Source organism: Pelmatolapia mariae, linkage group LG16_19, assembly GCF_036321145.2.
Source record: "Pelmatolapia mariae isolate MD_Pm_ZW linkage group LG16_19, Pm_UMD_F_2, whole genome shotgun sequence".
NCBI lineage: Eukaryota > Metazoa > Chordata > Actinopteri > Cichliformes > Cichlidae > Pelmatolapia > Pelmatolapia mariae.
Genome location: NC_086241.1, coordinates 22,749,248 through 22,767,294, shown reverse-complemented (window position 1 = coordinate 22,767,294; position 18,047 = coordinate 22,749,248). Strand labels below are relative to the sequence as shown.

The 18,047-nt window shown below is 42.5% G+C and overlaps 1 protein-coding gene across 1 annotated transcript in view; it reads left to right on the top strand.

Annotated features, from left to right (window-relative positions):
- Window positions 1–18,047, top strand: part of si:dkey-100n23.5 — a 51,294-nt gene continuing 33,247 nt past the window's right edge. The window contains exons 1-8 of the mRNA XM_063498280.1: window positions 1–152; window positions 4,626–4,678; window positions 6,195–6,249; window positions 7,410–7,466; window positions 7,569–7,629; window positions 9,464–9,551; window positions 12,425–12,514; window positions 13,014–13,052. Coding sequence (XP_063354350.1) covers window positions 72–152; window positions 4,626–4,678; window positions 6,195–6,249; window positions 7,410–7,466; window positions 7,569–7,629; window positions 9,464–9,551; window positions 12,425–12,514; window positions 13,014–13,052 — 524 coding nt within the window. The 5' untranslated portion in view covers window positions 1–71. The remainder of the gene's footprint in view (window positions 153–4,625; window positions 4,679–6,194; window positions 6,250–7,409; window positions 7,467–7,568; window positions 7,630–9,463; window positions 9,552–12,424; window positions 12,515–13,013; window positions 13,053–18,047) is intronic.

Sequence of the window (18,047 nt, the reverse complement as noted above, 5' to 3'; positions counted from 1 at the left end):
GTCCATGGAAAGCGACAGCAAAATAAAAGCAAATCGAAGCGAAATTGGCTGAAAATCGCTGCGAATCAAAAATGGCCAGTCCAGATCCAAAGTCAATAAGTAACGATTCACGCTGCATATTTTTTAACACTCATTCAGGAGACTATCAATGCGTAAGTAGTTGACGTCAGTTAAACTTCAGCTTTTGGCTAATTAGCTAGTTAGCCGCGAAACGTTTTTTCTCTTCTGGGGGACTCTGCTGATTAAAAGAGAGTAAAAGAAATGACCCATCCTGTTTTTAGTTAATGATTAGTTGATAAACAGAGACCTAACCCCTGCTTGGTTCCCGCTGCTAAGCTTTGGCACTTCACCCGATTTCATAGGCATCTCCCATGCTAGCTGCGGCTAATCAACGTTAACGTCATTTCAGAAACCTACCTACTGTGAGGTCCACTGGCTCATTAAACGATAACTGCACTCACCCACACTTAACCATCCTTACACTGTGAAACACTACTGTCAATACGTATTGTTAACATATCTTAGTTTATATCTAAGCCGTAGGCTTGGAAAGAGTACGTTCATATGTTGGTCTATATAAAAAAATAATACGTGAGCCAATTTAGTAATTTTAGATGTTAATTAGAATTTAAATTCATTCAACTCATTTAAATTTTCTTTTTCAAATGAGTGCCACCACTCATAGATTTCTGAGGAAGCTCTGGATCGTTCGTGGAAAACAATTTAGGCCTAAAAAACGTCTATTTAATTCATCAATTTATGGTATATGTTTAAGGGAAACAAATAAGAAAACAGTTAAAAAGATTTGTCCAGTTGGGGCCTCAAAAGTACAGTTTTTAATGCGATATTTTAATTTTTGTGTGCTATCATTGGGCTGCTCGTTTACTAAAACCAAGTTTGTTTACTTTACCAAAACTAGAAAAAGTCGATTTTGAAAAATATTCCTTAAATAATCCTGACCACCAAGTTAATGTAAGTAAAAGATAGTCATCATTATGCTGAATACTCATTCAAATTCAATGCAAATTCAGACAAGGCTTAATTTATATTATTGTAAGCAACTTTTCAAATTGTCACACCTTTTATTCTTTCTTTCAGATTTTCACAATGTATACACAAGTCTTTGTTCAAATACATTTTATAATTCAAACTATACAGAGGCAATAGATTAAACGCTTTTGAGATTTGAGATAAACTATTGTTATTAATTAAAATAATATAACAAGGTTTAAATATACTGAATTTTTAACATTTATTTGCAGTGAGTTTTTGTTTTTGTTTTTTTAGATTTACGGTAGTGCTAGACCTAGAATTAGTGCTTTCTGAGGAAAGGATGCCAGCTAAATGGAGTTACCTAAACAAAGGAAGGAAACTGAAATTAATTTGTCTTGTTTTGGTTATTTTGGTAACGGAGTTGCATTGGTTAGAGCGACAGTCTCGATCTGATCAGGACAGAAACACAAAAGACTGACTGACCTTTGTGTTACCCGTGGTGTTCGCACATGATCCGATCATATCACATTCTGTTTGTTATGTCATATCACTGTTTGTTCTCTTCCTTTTAAACGCTAAATAGGTTTTGGTAGCAGGGTTGCACATGGGGTCATGCATAACTACTGTTCTTTAAAATAGGTTGGTGTCAAATAAAATTGTTTAACAATTATAAGAGACATGTATGAAGAAATCAAAGCCACATAAAAATTGGATTTATAACAAATTTTACCTCTTGACATGCAGTTTGGGCATCAAGAAGTTGGGACAAGACAACAGGTCATTTTTGGGGTTCTCAAGAGCTATTTTGTATTTTAAATAATATTTTGGAACCCCTTTATAAAGCTAACTTTACATTTTGTTGGAGAGCAAGTGTAGTTTACACAGCAAATGCATGTTTTAGTATTTTGTGCATGGAATATTTTCAAGTTCCTGGGTGGGACCAGAAGTGTCCTTGTAGAATGGCTCAGTAGCTTTTACTCCACAATATTAATTTATTAGCAGCGGCTGTTTATCCTCCTATAAATGAAAGTACCCAGTCTGTTTGAAGCAGTTAATGTTTGTACAACATGAAGGTAGTGCTAACATGTTAATACATCAGTAGTGATTATGCAGTGATAGAATAATGTAACAGAGTTTTATGCAGATATTGGCAGCATATCTGTGGTCAGTGATCCAGTTTTATATTCTGAATGTCTGATTGTTGTTCATTGCCCTCACAAAACCCACCACCTCTTTGAATATTATGGTGTTTGTATAGTGTCAAAATGTGTCAGAGAGTTGTGGGGGGTTTTTTTGTTTTGTTTTTTCTATGGCAACAGCAGTTGCTTCAGGAAGATCAGTCTCTTCCTCAGCAGGGGGTTGGCAAAGGGCGTCATCTGTCTGAACTGCTGAATCTCCTCTGCCTGCCACCAGTCCTTTGAAGCTAATTAAGAATACTGCTGGTGTTTAACCTCCTCAAATTTCCCCATATCACTTCACATCTTTGTTCCTGTTGCTGGCCCTCTGTTCTTTGCTTAATCTGGATTGAAAGCCTGATGGTAGGCTACATAGAAACTTCTCCTCTTATCTCTAATCCAAGGCCAAACCCTGCACTCTGGCGGCTCAAACTCTGTGTCATTCCTCTGCTGCTTTGGGGCTGTAGTGGTGTTGAACTGCCTTATGACATAGACAGAAAGTGCAACTGTTAAGACAGCATCTATCAGCCCTGTGCTAATATTTACAACAAAAAAAAGAGACAGAGAGACATGGCAAACAATGACCCTAAATTTAAAGCGGCTTGAGGGTTCAATCAGCACCTCTCTGCAAATTCAAGTGCCAAACCTGGATACTATAAGGCACTAAACATACAGGTAGTATGGAGTGTGCACTCTTTAAAAGGTCATTGATAAATAAATTTATCAGGCGTAGCTTTCTGCCTAAACCAAAGTTGACATGAGCTTGGGAGATTAGATTGGAAAGACAAAATCAGTACTTTTTCTGGTACACTGAACTTGCTTGTGTGAGAAGGTGTGGGTCTTGCGTGCCAGCAGTATCAGGCTGCAGGTTATCATCAGTTCTTGCAGCAGCTCAGCTGCGCTTGATAAAGTGTGCTGCAGTAGGGCTGTCTTGTGCGGTGCCCAGATCAGTAATGATGCAAAGGTAGCTGCAATTTCCGGGGAAATAGCTGACTAACCCACATACAGATGTTCCTGAGTGAAGAAGGCAGCTATCTGAGTTTTCGGACAGTTTTTATTCATCGATTTCTTACTTTATCCTCTCATTATTAAAGATTGTGGGAAAGATGTTAATGCACATGTTTTTGTTGGCTCAGCAACACCTTGACTCATCATCTACCATGCTGCCCCATCTTGACTTTTTTTTTTTGCGTATTTTGTCTCACACAAATGTTTCAGATCAAATTATAATGTCAGACAAAAATAACCCAGCTACATGCAAAATACAGTTTTTAAAGTTAGCTAAACCTGCCTATCCCTGTGTGGAAAAAATATTTGCTCAATAAACCTGCTTGCTGCAGCACGAACTGCAGTCAAGCATTTGCAATGACTGGCAATGTTTTCACTGAAAGTTCATTACTTTGTCAGCTTTTAGTAGGAATGAGACTCAGAGGTAAAGCTCACAACTATGATATGAGGAGAAAAAAAAATAAAAAAAATGGAATTATGAACTTTTGTACCCTGAGCGTTGTTAACATTCCTGCAGTGCTACATTGGAAGTCCTTCACATGAAACGAAGACAACAGGAAGGCCACACAGACAAAAAAGAATGTTTGAAGAATATGCCTTTAAGTAAATGAAACCTTTGAAAGCCTTAACTTCTAAGTTATGCATTAAAGGAAGACTTAATTTTTTGCAGTAAATTTCCTTCTTTTTTTGAAAGGGCCGGATATGACGCAGCATTTGTTTTTTGCAGAAGTGATTATCAGACTGATCGAAGGAGCTCCTTGTTATTGTTGATGTGTCCCTTCCGAGAATACACGTGTTGGACGTGTGGAAAGGGCCAGTGCAGCGATGTTGCACGTTGGATTGTGCGGACGTGCCGTTGTCTGTTTTGTATGCAAGGCTTCTGCTGCTGGCTCCTTCATCTACCCAGAAGCTTACAGGACTGACTCGCATATAATTCATTCTCATCATTCTTTCGCTTTCTGAGATCAGTTTCAGGTTGCACACAGCTTTTAGCAGAAAATGTAGAGTGTCAGGTTCTAGCTGTGTCTGTGTTTCATTTCCCAAAGCTTCCTCAGAAGCCCTTTCTTTATAGTGCATTAAAATAGGTTGAATAGGTTCATGGACACTGTAGATGTGTCAGGTGCCTACAGTTTTGATGCCCAGGTTGCCTTAAGTGTATGCAAATCCTGTTCTTTTTTTTTTTTTTTAGCTTGCACGTTTGCATTTATGTACACAAACACAGAGAACACATGCTAGAACAAATGGCAGATGTGTAGCCTGAGCTTATCAGGCACAGCGTTTGTACATCTGATGCTGTACGTGCTTCTAGTGCTTTCCAGTGCTTCCAGTAGATCATACAGAGTACACTACAAGGAGTATGCATAAGTCAGCTGAAGATGTTTATATGTTGTTTTTATGATTAGTGCACGTGACCTGGACACTAATAGATTCATTTTTTTTGTTTTGCAGGGGGTGATTTTAACAGTAAAGCGAGCCACAGGAACCTTCTCCTTAGTAGGATGGTGAATATATTTTGACTTATATCTTCCTCCAAATATTCTTTGTGTTCAGAGGTTGATTTTTTTTCTACATTGCTAAGTATTTAAGATATACAGCCTGAGTGATGTGAGAATTTTGAAGACCGTTACCAATATTGGTGTTTGGCAATATAAAAAAGAAATTTGATTTTATTTTTCTCTTTCAGACACAAAAAAATATTTCTTATGTGTCGTTTATTTACTTGTTTACACCCTGCCTGATTTGCACGGATCAGCTGGTTGCTTTGTATTTGGTGTTCCAAAGGTGTGACAAGGAAGTTGCAGTGTGCCCTCTGATGGATAAATTATGCAATGTCAATACTCAAAACATGGTTGAAGGGTGTTTCTCAAATTAAGGATGACAAAAAGATGATGTATGCATCGCATTTGCACTGCTCACACTGATCTAAAATGTGTGCTTTTAACCAGAGCCACAGAGTTGAAGAAGGACTTGATGACTTGATGAAAATTAAAAAAAGAAAAGAAAAACAAAACAAAACAGGCAACACATGGGGCAGATTCCATAACACGAGGGATGACTGCAGTATTTTGAGCTACTTTGACAATGAAAATGAAATTGCAGTGCTTGTGTTCTCAGACTTAGCAAACTTGTAGATCAAACCCAAAAATCACCCTTCTGCGTCCTGTTTGCTTGACATTTCTTTAAGAGTATTACTTACTCATCTATGAATAGATAAATTAAGGTAATCAAGTGGCCATCAGTGCATTATGTAGTACAGTCAGTGATATTTTCCAACACAGTATGTAGGTGTTAGTGGTATTTGATGTTGGTGATAATTTGCTTAATAGGTCAGTGACCTTTCCACAGTGTTACATATTTGGCTAAGCTGCTAATTAGATATCCAGTCATATAACATTTATAGAATATAATTAAGAGTGCTTGATGATCTTTTTTGCAATCATTATTGGAGATGTGGGTTGTGTTGGGGTGGATGACATTATAACAGCAAAAAATTCAGTCACCTTTTATAGGAATAATACTAATAATGAACACTGTCCATGTAAAGCTTTCAGTGAGCCTTGAGGTTGCTTACGTAGGTAGAAAAAAAAATCATTGAAAATAGTAATGAAACTAAATAATTTATATCAAATTTTCTGAACCCCCCAGGCTGGTAGCATTAAGAGTTTAAGTGGACAATTATTTTAGTTAGCAGTTCATATATTGGACTCTAGCATTCATACTGCTTTGACTTTACAACATTTAACCCTGGTGGTCCTTTGTTGACACGGATTAGGCCCTCCACACGACTCTAAGCAAGCCTGGGCGGTTTAGTTTTTATTAATTTCAGCCTAAACAAGCTTTCATGCTTAGTGATCTTACTACAAGCTAAACAGTATTAGCAGTTAAGGGTACAAGAGAGCCCGCAGGGTTACGTGCTGGAGTTGTGATGATGTATAGAGCAGTAATTGGTCTGTAATGCTCAAACCGGTGCCCTTGTAATTAGCCAGTCTCACTGATGTTTTTCTTCTCTCTCCTCAGCGTTTTCATGCTGTTTGTAATCTGGCTGCTTCGCAGGTATCACTCTTTGGCGCAGGTAAATTTGTACCTACGGTGTTCAGTATGTGTTTGACACTTCTTTTCCATTCCTGTTTGCTTCATTGCCAGCAGAAAGATGTTTAATTAGCCATGGCAAATCTTGGCATAATTGAATCCAATTAAAATGCACCAGATTAATGAAATGTGGAGTTAATTGACTTAATGGTCATTCTGCGATAGTGGTTGCCGTCTTGGTTTTTTTTTCTTTATATTTGTTTTTTCTCTCTCCAAATGAAGAAATTTAAATATATATAAAAAATGTTGGCTAGCTTTTTCTCCACTTTTTGATTCGTCGAGTCACAGGGATTTAGTTTTTCTGCAGTATGCTGTTCTTTCTGTTTTGTGTTTTTGAGACCATGTGGAATTTTTTGTGTTTTTTAAAGCCGGTCCAGCAGGAATGCCAGGTTTAGAAGCTGTGCATATTATCCTCTTAATCTGAAGTAAATGACAGCTTAGTGTTGGGCTCTGATGGATCCTATTACCTCTGGAGCAGGTTGCAGGGAGCGACCTCACATCCCTAATGCTCTTCCTCCTCCTCATCCTCCTCCTCTGCTCCTCTTATGCCACATAAACCTTCTCCTGTAGTCCATCCACTTTCAAAGGTTATCTGTCAGTCAATAGTCTTTAGTGCTCTCAAGGCCCTCCTGCACTCTTTTCCTGTCTCCACCTCTCTCTGTTCACCCCCATCCTCCCCACCCCTCCTCCTGCTCTGTAGCCTTGGCCGGGTCACTGTGGGACGCAAATTGATAAAATACTCTGTGTGTGTGTGTGTGTGTGTGTGTGTGTGTTTGTTCATTTGTCTTTTTGTGTGCAGCCACTTCCACACTGCGTTACCACCTTTACAGGCAGAATTTAACTAACATCTGGCGAGCACCACCTTCCCTCTGGAAATTCTGCAGCGTACAGATTATTGATTCATTTCATATAAAATACAATGATTTTGCTCTAAAGCGAGTGGAAATACAGAGACTCTCTCGTATCTGATATTTTCACTGAGTTGTCACCAGGGATCCCAGTCTGTCAGTTACATCAGTGATCATTCGAACAATAATTTGCCCCTTCTCTCTAAGTGAATATAAATACGCAGTCTTTTTTTTCCACCTTGGATGTTTTCTTAGAGAATAATCCTTTGTCTTTTTTTAAATTTCCACTGTACAGAAGATGATTCTTAGCCTGACTGTAGCCGCCGCCTTTGACAGCGTAGCATATGTCATGGTGAGTTACTCTTGTGTCTTCCACTAAACACACACGCAGGCTTTTTTTGTTTTCAGCGGTTGTAAAAATGTAAAACCGTGCTGCTTTTCTTTCTCTGCCCAGGGTGAGTCCCAACCAGATGGATCACTTTGTGATTTCCAAGCCTGGTGGCTAACGTATTTTGGTAAGAACAGTTTAATTGAGTGTTTATTGGTGCAGTTTGCATGACAAGCATGTGTAACAATAGACATCGAGCAAAGACATCAGATAATCTCCTGATATATAAATATAAGGGGAGTTGTTTGTGCATTCAAGTGAGCTTTCCACTGTTGATCAAATAACTGCTACAACCCTGCTTTTCTGTATTAAAATAGATCCTTAAATCAGAAGTATTCATTACTCAGAAATGCTTACTCATATGTTGGTAATCAGTCTGTTTTTTCTCAATCATAATATGAATGGATATGTGCTTTTGTTGCATTTGGCATTGTGATTGTGGTTATTCTGTTTTATGCTATGGATTTAAAATTAATTCAGGGACTGTGTCATAGATAGCCAGATAATATTCCGTTAATTTCCACCCAGCGTGTCCTACCCTGAGTTCTCCAAAAAAGGCAATGATCATTGTTGCTAACAAAGTGGTTAGGCCGGCTCAGCTTTTACAAGTATTCACACACAAATATGTGCCAAGTATGGGTGTGTAATATTTGTGACTGTGTTTTGTAGTCATTGGCCTGTTGCTACCTTTTTAGTGTACCTCCTTCAAACCAGAGGGCGGTACATTAAGAAGTGTATGAGGAGACGATTCTCCGCCAATGACAATACAGGACTTCTGATTTCATTTGTGACAACCGGGCACACCTCAAGGTTCTTAGTGTTCATTTGCTTCAGGATTCTCGGGTGTATTTGCTTTGCTTGCATTTGTTGCAATTAGCGTTGATTAGTTTAAAGATTCTTAGTTAGGACTGGCTGTTAATACGACGCTACACCAGGCTCGTTTTATTGGTCTCGCTGGCAGACACTCACCTACACGAACACACACACGCGCGCAAACACACACACACTCAGATTGATGCAGGGTAATGGGCGGTGAGTTAGTGCTGCAGGGTTGGTGTGTGTCACCTTGGTTTATCATGAGGATCCTCGCGCTGAGGACAAACGGGCGCACATAAACACCAGCTGAACCGGCACTTTGTTCTGTAGCACAGCGTCGAGTCTGGCGGGAGCCGCAGAGCACAGCTCCGCTTTTAACTCCCACCAATAAAATTTTATGAAATGTGTTTGAAATAGAGGAAGGCGGTAGCAGGGGCAGCAGCAGGACAGGAGGTGAAGCCGAGCTGTATGTTGTCCAGCTCGAGAAAACCTTTGGCTGCCTTCTGCTTATGTAAAATGCATTAGCTATTGCAGTGATAGTAATTTATTAAAATAATGACATAAACAGCCATTCTTCTTCTTTCTTGGCAATTGCACAGCAATCCCAAAGGTTCCCTAAATATAAGAGGAGCATGCGTAGTGGAAAATATATTTGTGTAAATGCGAAGCTGTCCTTCTAGACTCTTCCTCGTCTCTGTGTACACCCATTTTCCCGTGCTGCTGACTGTGCCTTCCTTCTCCTTTCTTTATATCTTCTTTTCATTGTTTTAACACTCGCCGTAGTCCACTCCGCCACCTCCACCCTGATTACCCTGCCCCTCACTTTACTGCTCTTTTTTTTCTCCCTCCCTCTCTAGTCTTATCTCCCTTCTGCTTTTCTACAGTTCATCATTATCTCTCTTTGAGCTCCCACCTCTCATCCATCACCCTAAGCTACAGGTTTCCCTCATATTACTGCTGAATGGGCCTTCATTTATCAAAAAGTGGAACACATGCACACACGCGCGCACACACACACGCACTCTCTCGCTCTCTTTCATACACAGGTGTATGTTTGGACACACGTTTGCAGGTGCATGCTGTGTGGCAGCGAGCTGTGTTGTAATTTGACCTTGGTGTTTTTCTGTGTGTGCGTGTGTCTGTAGACTGGAGTGCCTTGGCTTGGGTTTGCCTCATCACACTAAACCTCTACCTCAACCTGGTCAGAGAAATAAGCACCAACAGATATGAAATGTAAGTAGGGAACTACTTAAGGATCTTTTTAAATTTTATTTTATTTGTATAACTTCTTTTGATTTATCGTTTGGTTTGTTGTGTCTTTAAATGTCCTTTTTTCTAACCTGCTTCACAAAATGTAAATGTATTCAAATTGTAGTGTTTCAAGAGAGCAACGACAATTCCTCATATTGGAGAGGATGCAATCACTTGTTTATCACTTATCAAAGATGTCACTGATTGTATTTTTTTCTAATCTAGCCAGTTATTAATAATTTGATCAATTATTTAAATTTAACATAATCCGTTTATCCCTCGTGTGCATGAACAGTTTTTTTTTTCTTTCTCTCTGTGTCCACATTTGAATGTTTATTTGTGTCTTGTTTTGGGCTCTTCCTCCTTCGCGTGTGTCTTGTATGTCCATATGCATGTTTGGTCTGCCAGAGCATGTGTCTCCCCACAGAGCATTGACAGACCCCTCCTCCTCCTCCTTTTATGTTCCAGCCAGCCGACACTCTAATTGAAAAGGGAGTGAGTGTCAGCCGTTAAGTGCGTTCTAGTGTTGTGTGTCTCTGTGTGTGTGTGGGCGCGCATACCCATCTTCACGCTTTGTGGCTCTATGTCTCTATGTTGCTGTCGCTCAAACTCCCATGAGCACTTTCCATGGCGCAAGTGTGAATTTGCCTGTGTGTGTGTAATATTTTTGCATTTTTAATGCCTAATGAAAGCTTTGTGAGAGAAATGCACAATCTGAAGGGGGGAAAAAAAGACGCAACTATGTGTGCTACGTCAAGCCAAATTGTTAATGGGCGTATCCTGTTGATGTGTCTTGGTGGTCCAGAAAAAAAAGTCCCACCCTTGTGTGCGAGAGGGTGGGCCATTAAGATGTGTACGCCACCCACCACCACCCCCATGGGAGTTTTCCTGCATTGATTAGCAATACGCCAGACAATATAATGGTGGTATAACTCAAAAGGTGACGGTTTTATGGGTGCTGGCAAGGGGCAAACTTGGAGGCCAAAATGAGCTTGCTTCAGAGCCTTATCTGCTGCATACCTCTTATAAGTCCAGGGGGAGCAAAGTGGGAGGAGGATATATCTGTATATTTGCGGCTGGTCGCACATGATGTGAAGAGGGGGAAAAACACAGCGCTTTAATAGTAAGAGCGAAGCAAAGACGGCGTGTCAGTGGGGCTCTCGTGTGTTGACTCTGCGGAGAGAAGCTGCATGTGTTTAGGAGGCAGTATGTGGCTTTGCATGCATACGCAATTACGTCTCAGCCCCCTAACCCAACCTCCCACCCTCTCGCTCTCGCACTCACATTCACGGGGACAGCACAGCGTGATGGTTTATGAATGAACAAACTGCTAGAGGAGATGGAGAACGGAGGCCGGATGATCTAAGAATGATTGAAGTGGATGCAAGAGAGGATAGGAAGTGTGCACACGCGCTCATGTGTGTGTGTTTGTGTGTGTGTATGTGTGTGTGAATGTTTATGAGGATTTGAAGTAAGAATTCATGCAAACCGAATGTGCTGGGCGATAGAAGCTAAAGGGGTGGGGGCGGTAGAGGAGTGGTGTGAGGCAGTGAGAAATGAGATTGAGCCTCGAGAGAGATTTCTATATGAGCTCGTGCGTGTGCGTGTGTGTGTCTGCACACGTATGGGTGTGTATGCAGGTGTGTGAAATGCGGCACGCATAGCAGTCCTGCTGTGCCTCATTAAGCCCATGTTGAGCGCAGCTCCGGACCTCGTCATCTCCCTCTCAAAGCACTGCAAGTGTGTGATGCGTGTGTTGCAGCGTGCATGCTGGTGCATGTGTGTTTGGGAGGGTTTGGGGAGTGAGGGCTCTGTGAGCTCTCAGCATTGATTTCCTGACAAGCCCCCCCACATATGCACCAGTTGTCATGCCATGCACTGGCAGCACCGATTTCACCGTTTGTATCCTCCCGCCTTGTCTTTCTTTGTTTTGTTGTTTTCTTTCTGGCCTCTTGCTTGCTTGTTTTCATCTTTCTCACACACTTCCTTCTCATGTTCGATCTAAAGACTAACTCTGTCTGGATCCATATATTTACTATGTCTCTCTCCCGCCTACTTTTCTGTTCTATTTAAACCAGCAGCCTTCTCTTTCTTCCTGCTCCTCCCACACACTCAGGGCTGTCCATCAGCAAGAGGGTCGGGGAGAGGGGAGCGTACAGTGCGCCCCAGTGAAATAGAGTGATAAAGTGTGTGTGTGTGTGTGTGTGGGTGTGTGTGTCACAACTGGAGTGGGATTGAGCGTGTGTCAGCTGTGTCACCACTGCTCGATTGACCGTACTCGGAACAAGTCAGGGCAGGACTTCCACTCTATTGACCAGGCGACGCTGTACGCTCTATGAAGTATCGACTCCCACACAGACGCCGAAGACACTGGCGCACACACCTCGTCTGGCACACACACTCTCAAAAGGCCGTCACCGTCACTGTTATCATTTTTCATCGATAGCCTGTATGAGGCTCTCCAGCCTCCTTAACCTCCTCCCTTTGAAAGTAGACTGTTTTTATAGTGCACAAACATATTTTAGGTACACAGTTACACTTAAATTGTCCATCCACTAGGATCCGCTTGAGTGAGAATCTGCATCCTGCTTGTGGTTTTGATGCAGGGATTTCCACTGAAAATCATCTTTTCCCCAACAGTTAAGCTAATTATGGTTTATATTACCATGAGTAATTGGCTGTCTGGCTGTTATAGACATTCGTCTGGACCTGAAAAATGACCCTAGTGCGAGTGCCAACAAAGGGATGAAGTGAAGAAGAAAAGAATTGATTTATTTATAAGCTTTTTTTTTTCCAGGGAAAAACCTGCCGAACCCTCTGTGCTCATAATGAAATAAATGTGTTCCTTTTATCAGGTTTTACCATCTGATGGCGTGGGGGGTACCTTTGGTCATGGCCTCGCTGCCGCTGTTCAAGGGTTACTATGGCCCCGCAGGAGCCTGGTGGTGAGTACGCCCCAGCTAGAGTGTAGTTTTTGTGTTTTGTCAGCTAGTGACCGTGTGTTTTCCATTAAATGTCTTTTCTTTCAAGGGAGGCCACAGCACTGGCCTCATTCCAACTCTAGATTTGCTTCAACCATTATAGGAGTTTATGTGCTTAAAATTGGCAATTATCAGCACATCTGATCACAGTGCAACACCTCCTCGTGCTCTCCGGTTCTTGTGGTAAATGGGAAAGGCATTATTTGTTTGGAGGGTTGTTAAAGGGGGTGAGGAAAAGTGGAAGAGGCCGAGGAGAGGAGGCGGTGGAATGAGAATTGGGACAGAGCCTTAATCTCCGGGCTCGGCTCTCTCTTTCCACTCTTGGCTTATTAATAGCTACAGCTGCACAGCTTCTCCCCTCTGCAGTCACACAAGTCTCTCTTCCGCTCACGCTCTCCCTTTTCCTTTGTAACCCCCTCATCGCTCTCTCTCTCTCTCTCTCTCTCTCTCTCTCTTCCCCCAGCTGGATCACAGACGATCACGTAGCCTGGAGATTTGGGATGTAAGTAGACCCTTTCAGCACCGCCATCAAAGCTTCCCCCACTGGGGGAGATGGGGAGGAGGAGGGAGGAGAAGGGCTGTCTCTGCGGGGAAATGTGAAGGGTTGCATGTCAGGGGAGCCTGCAGGGTTTTTTCCCCCTTGGTGCAAGGCCAAGAAGTGTGTGTGTGTGTGTGTGTGTGTGTGCATGTGTGGATGTTCCTGTGTCTGCCTCTGCCTTGTCAGATTTAGGGGAGTTGCTACACTGTGTATTTAAGTGTTTAGGACGGCTATGAAGGATTATGCCTGTCTACTGCTTTCTGCAACTGGCCCTAAGTCTGCAAGGGCTCTGCCAATCTGCCGGTGCAGACACTTAAACACACACACACACACATACACACAACAACACTTTGCTATGAGCCAAGGTAATCGCGTTGCTGCTCGCAGCATCAGCAGGGAATCAATCTTTTTAAACAAATAAGCACACACACGTATACACACACAGAGGCAGACTCACTCAGACAAACACACACACGCACACATATATAGAGAACAACACATAGCTATCAGCTGTGCTAAACGAGCCCGTGTCTCTTTTATCAGTGCTCCTCTGCTCCCCGGGTCTTTCTAGTTTTCCACGCTGTCGTGGCCCAGGGGGACGAGCCGCTCAGAGGATCAGGGAATCTTCATTAGCCCTAATTACATCAAACCAGACGAGAGATTAGAAGCCAAGGCAGCACCCGTCAACGGACAAAAACACATGCACTCAAACACACACACAGCCTGCTGACACCCTGTGGGGGGCAGAGGCTGTAGCATTAAAGGTGAAAAGTGGAAAAGGCGGGAGGGGTAACATACAGAGTCTAGTTGGACGGAGACAGGGAATTATTCAGCACGAGAAGGAAAGAGGATCGACATTGCAGGACGGGAAGGAGAAGGGAGTCAGAGAAATAGATTGTCCTCGTGTCTGCCCACGCCCTGTAGTGTGTCTTCATCAGAGTTCAGCGAAGCGCGCAGGCAGAACAGAGGAGGCAGGGAAGGTTTGACGGAGGAGGGGGTGTGCGAAAGGGGATGAAAAAGGAAGGAGAAAGCAAAGCGGAGGACAGGGCTGTGTGATGAAGGTGCAGAGTTTCAGGGCTTGAGTCAGCAATTGGAAGCACTCGAGCTTAGCTGAGTCAACGTTCTTAGAGGTCCCCCATCGGTGTGTGCCACGGGCCCCACTCAAGCATACGGCTGAGAAATAACAGTGAAAATAACTTTGCAAGTGGAAGTTAATGGTTATGTGGTTGTTTTAGCTGCATTGCTTTATAGATGTTACAGAAGTCTGTGGATCTGATCAGTACTTTGGTCCAGATTTAAATACACAAAAATGCGTGCAGATTTTACAGAATGCATTTTTATACCTGTGATGGTTGTTACATTCTTTTGCAGCACTGACTTTCTTTACAGCAGCAGTGCAAGACTTTTTTATAATGCCCATGTTTACTTACCATTTTGTCCATACCTGAGAAGGTGTGCATAAGGGCACAAAGAGTTAGCTTGGGCTGGATACCTCATTTCTTTCTTTTAGGTCATCATTTGTTCCCAGTTATTTTTTTATTAGACATGCCCCTAAATTTGAACTTAGTCTATGCAGTAACTTCAATAAATCTCCTATTATTATAAATTGCTGTCACTTTCTCTTTTATATTGCAGTCTATGAGTTTGGATGCAACATAATTGGGGGCTTGTCCGGGATTTGACCCATACCCCTAGATCTCCTGATTGATTGATCTCCTGACTCTTTACCTCAGTTCTAACACGAGGCTACCATTTGTGGTTTAAAATAACAATATTTTAGCACTCACACGTAGATCTTATGCTTACTACAAGTATGTAAAGGTCCAGTTGGGACAGAGCGATGTTAATTTGATGATCAGTGGTAAATATGAGGCTCCATTTGAATTCATTTTGCTGTCTGTTGCTGTTGTGTTCACCCAATGATGCTGCACGCTTGTGCTGGCTTTAAGTCAAAGCACCTCTAGCTAGGCTGTAGATACCTTATGGCTTTTCCATTAGTGCGTCAAGTGAGACCCGACCTTCGCCTTGCACACACTTCTCCTCCTTCCCTGCTTCTAAGTCTCCACCTCTCTTTCTGTCTCTCAGGCCGTCCTTCCTTGCGTAAGTGGTTGATCGTGATCTTTCACTGTGTGCTAGGATCTCCCGGGTCAAAGCTGACGGCTGCAGTTGATTGTTAACCTGCATAGACAGGTCTCTGCCATGCTCTCATCTTCTAGCAGGCACTTCAATTAAGACTTCTTTCAGCCGAGCCTCATTCTTCACTTCAGAGCCATACTGGAGGGAAGGCCAGGCTAAGGCCGAGTGATTGAATTTGTGCACATCTGCGATGATCTTTCTTTCTGCCACTTTCAGGCAATCCACTCTTGCTCACTGTTGTCCTCTGAAAACCCCACTGTGGTTATCCGTATTTCTATCCATCTTTCCCTAGTCGATCTATCGGGTGCAACGAATTTCTGCTGTTCCTTTCATTCTCGCTGCGACCTTATCCCTCTGCTTGCCTTTTAATCACCCAGAGCTTCTTTCTTATTTCTGCTCTTTCTGGTCCTGAGCCGCAATCTGCAGTCATCTATCCACCTTTGCATCCTCTTCTCTATTCATCTCATCACTTTTATCATCCTCTGCCCACTCTGAATCTTCTCTCCCTCTGCTTTTACTTCTTTCTCTGTCTCTCGCCGTCTCCCTCCTGCTCTGACTCTCTCTCTCTCCGGGTAGTGCTCAGCTGTAGAGCACAGCGGACTCTAATGGCAGATCATTATCATGCTAATTAGAGCACTTTGTAGCTGCCGCCCGTCATTCTCTCCTCCTCACAGCCCCCCACACTATCGTTAAAAAGGCCATCCCTCCTTTTCCCCTCTCCACCAACCCACCCACCCCCCAAGCTCGTCTTTCCATCATTAACAGGACGTGCGCTGGCGTAATTGGACGCTGTTTATTCCGGAGAGCGGGTTATTAAATCACACCGGGGTGACGCTCGCACAGGTCTCCCCCTGAAACGCTTTCATCAGTGTCCCATGCTGTTATTGAACCTGCACGGATGCACACATGCAGATGCAGTCGTACCAGTTTTCAAAGACAGGCAGTATCCTTTGTCGGCCAGTGTTCCCTACAAGACATAAAGGAGCCTTTCCCTGAGCCTGTTTCCTGCATTGAAATAAATGCCTACTGTATCGGATTCCTCCTCCAATAAAAAGTTTAATTTAATAATGTTCAGTGAGTTTCTTTCAGTCCTCGGGCATGGAGGACAACCATGGGTGAGCACAAAATAGACAGACAAGTCAGTGTTTCCTTTTGGAGTTTGCATGTTCGTCCAGTGTCTGCGTGAGTTCCGTCCGAGTAATCTGGCTTCCTCCCACAGTGCAAAAACATACACATTAGGTTAATTTTTGATTCTAAATTGCCCATAGGTGTCATTGTGAGTGTGAATGGTCATCTGTATCTATGTGTTAGAACTGGTATAGATTGCTAGCCTGTCCAGGGTGTACCCTGCCTCTCACTCTGTGACAGCTGGGGTTGTCTCCAGCCTTTCCACCACACTGAATTGGATAAGCATAGGAAAATGCATGGATGGGTGAATTGGTGGATGGATGGATTCTGCATTTGCCTATGCCAAGGACTTTGATGATCTCTGTTGGACATTCATCCATTTTATAAGTGTGTGTCTGTAGATTTAAGGGTCTGAGACAGACTCTCTTTGTTTTAATAGTCAGCTGAACCATTTTGTCCTATCATGAGTGCTATAATTATTCTTGGTGGCCTTGTTCAATACTGTCCAGTATGTTTTGCCTGTGTCAAGTGCAGGTGCAAGCCAGAAAGTCGTATTGAAAGACTGTTTTGCATGCATAGGACAACACAGGTGGGGGATTGGCCAGTCATATTTCATGTCTGCCCTTGAGACTTCTTTAGACATGAGGTAGGTGACAAACACAACAGTTGTGACTGCTCAGGGTTACCTAGGCTGAAAAGACAAGTTGTGACCAGGAACCTGTATATCAAAGTGAGACAAAGACCTGTTTCACAATTACAGGGAGAGGTTGAAACTCCTCTGAGCTTCCCTCCCAAGAGGTTGCATAACATAAGGCTGCCATTCCACCAAAAGTAATCACCTTCATTTCCCTTGCTCGTCTTGCTCGCTTTCATCCGGCCAGAAATACCTGACATATTATTCTCTCACACCTCCCCTTTATAAAGGCAACCCTTGTCCCATAGGAATGCCATGCATTTCCAGCATTGTGACTTTGCTGGAATGATCTTTTGTTCTTCATCTACCTCTTGACTCAGTATGTAAAACTATATGGAGTGAGGTCCAGAGTTGCCTCGTCAGGTTTTTTTACACTCTTTGGTGACTGTGTACATACTGTGTGCCCTTTACGCATCAGCTGTTTAGAATAATGCTTTCTAGTGTCAGCCAGCGAAACAGTCTCACCTGAACTGGTTATGGAAAAAGTACTGATAAACCCTAACCTTTAGTTTCTGGGTTTTTTTAGCTTAATTTTTTACCTGTTAAGTTAATATAATCATCTTCTTAACAAACAACTGCCTATTTAAATTCCTTCTTATAGGGGCCTACATTATTAAGAGTAAGAGTAATAAGAGTAATGTGCCTGTCTGCTTGGTGGATGCATGTCGTATATTCACGGCCCTTTGTTTTTTCTTGGTCTTTTCCCATCCTCTGAGAGAAATAGCTGGCTCCTCAGCTTGTAAATGCTCTTAAGTGTTTACCAGCAAGTTTTTAACTATATTTCCTTTTGGTGCTGAGGAAGTAGCACGCAGTGGACTTCAAGACATTTTTGTCCGAAAATGCAACACTGCTGCAAATGAAACTGGTGGCCAGACAGCTAAAAATTGAACTGCAGAGCTCTGTAAAGCTAAGGAAAGCAGCACAGAGGTGGTCATTTGCTGTAGCTTCTTTCCTCCAAGTGATGTCGTTTACTTTATCGTAATGTTTTTACATAGTCATGT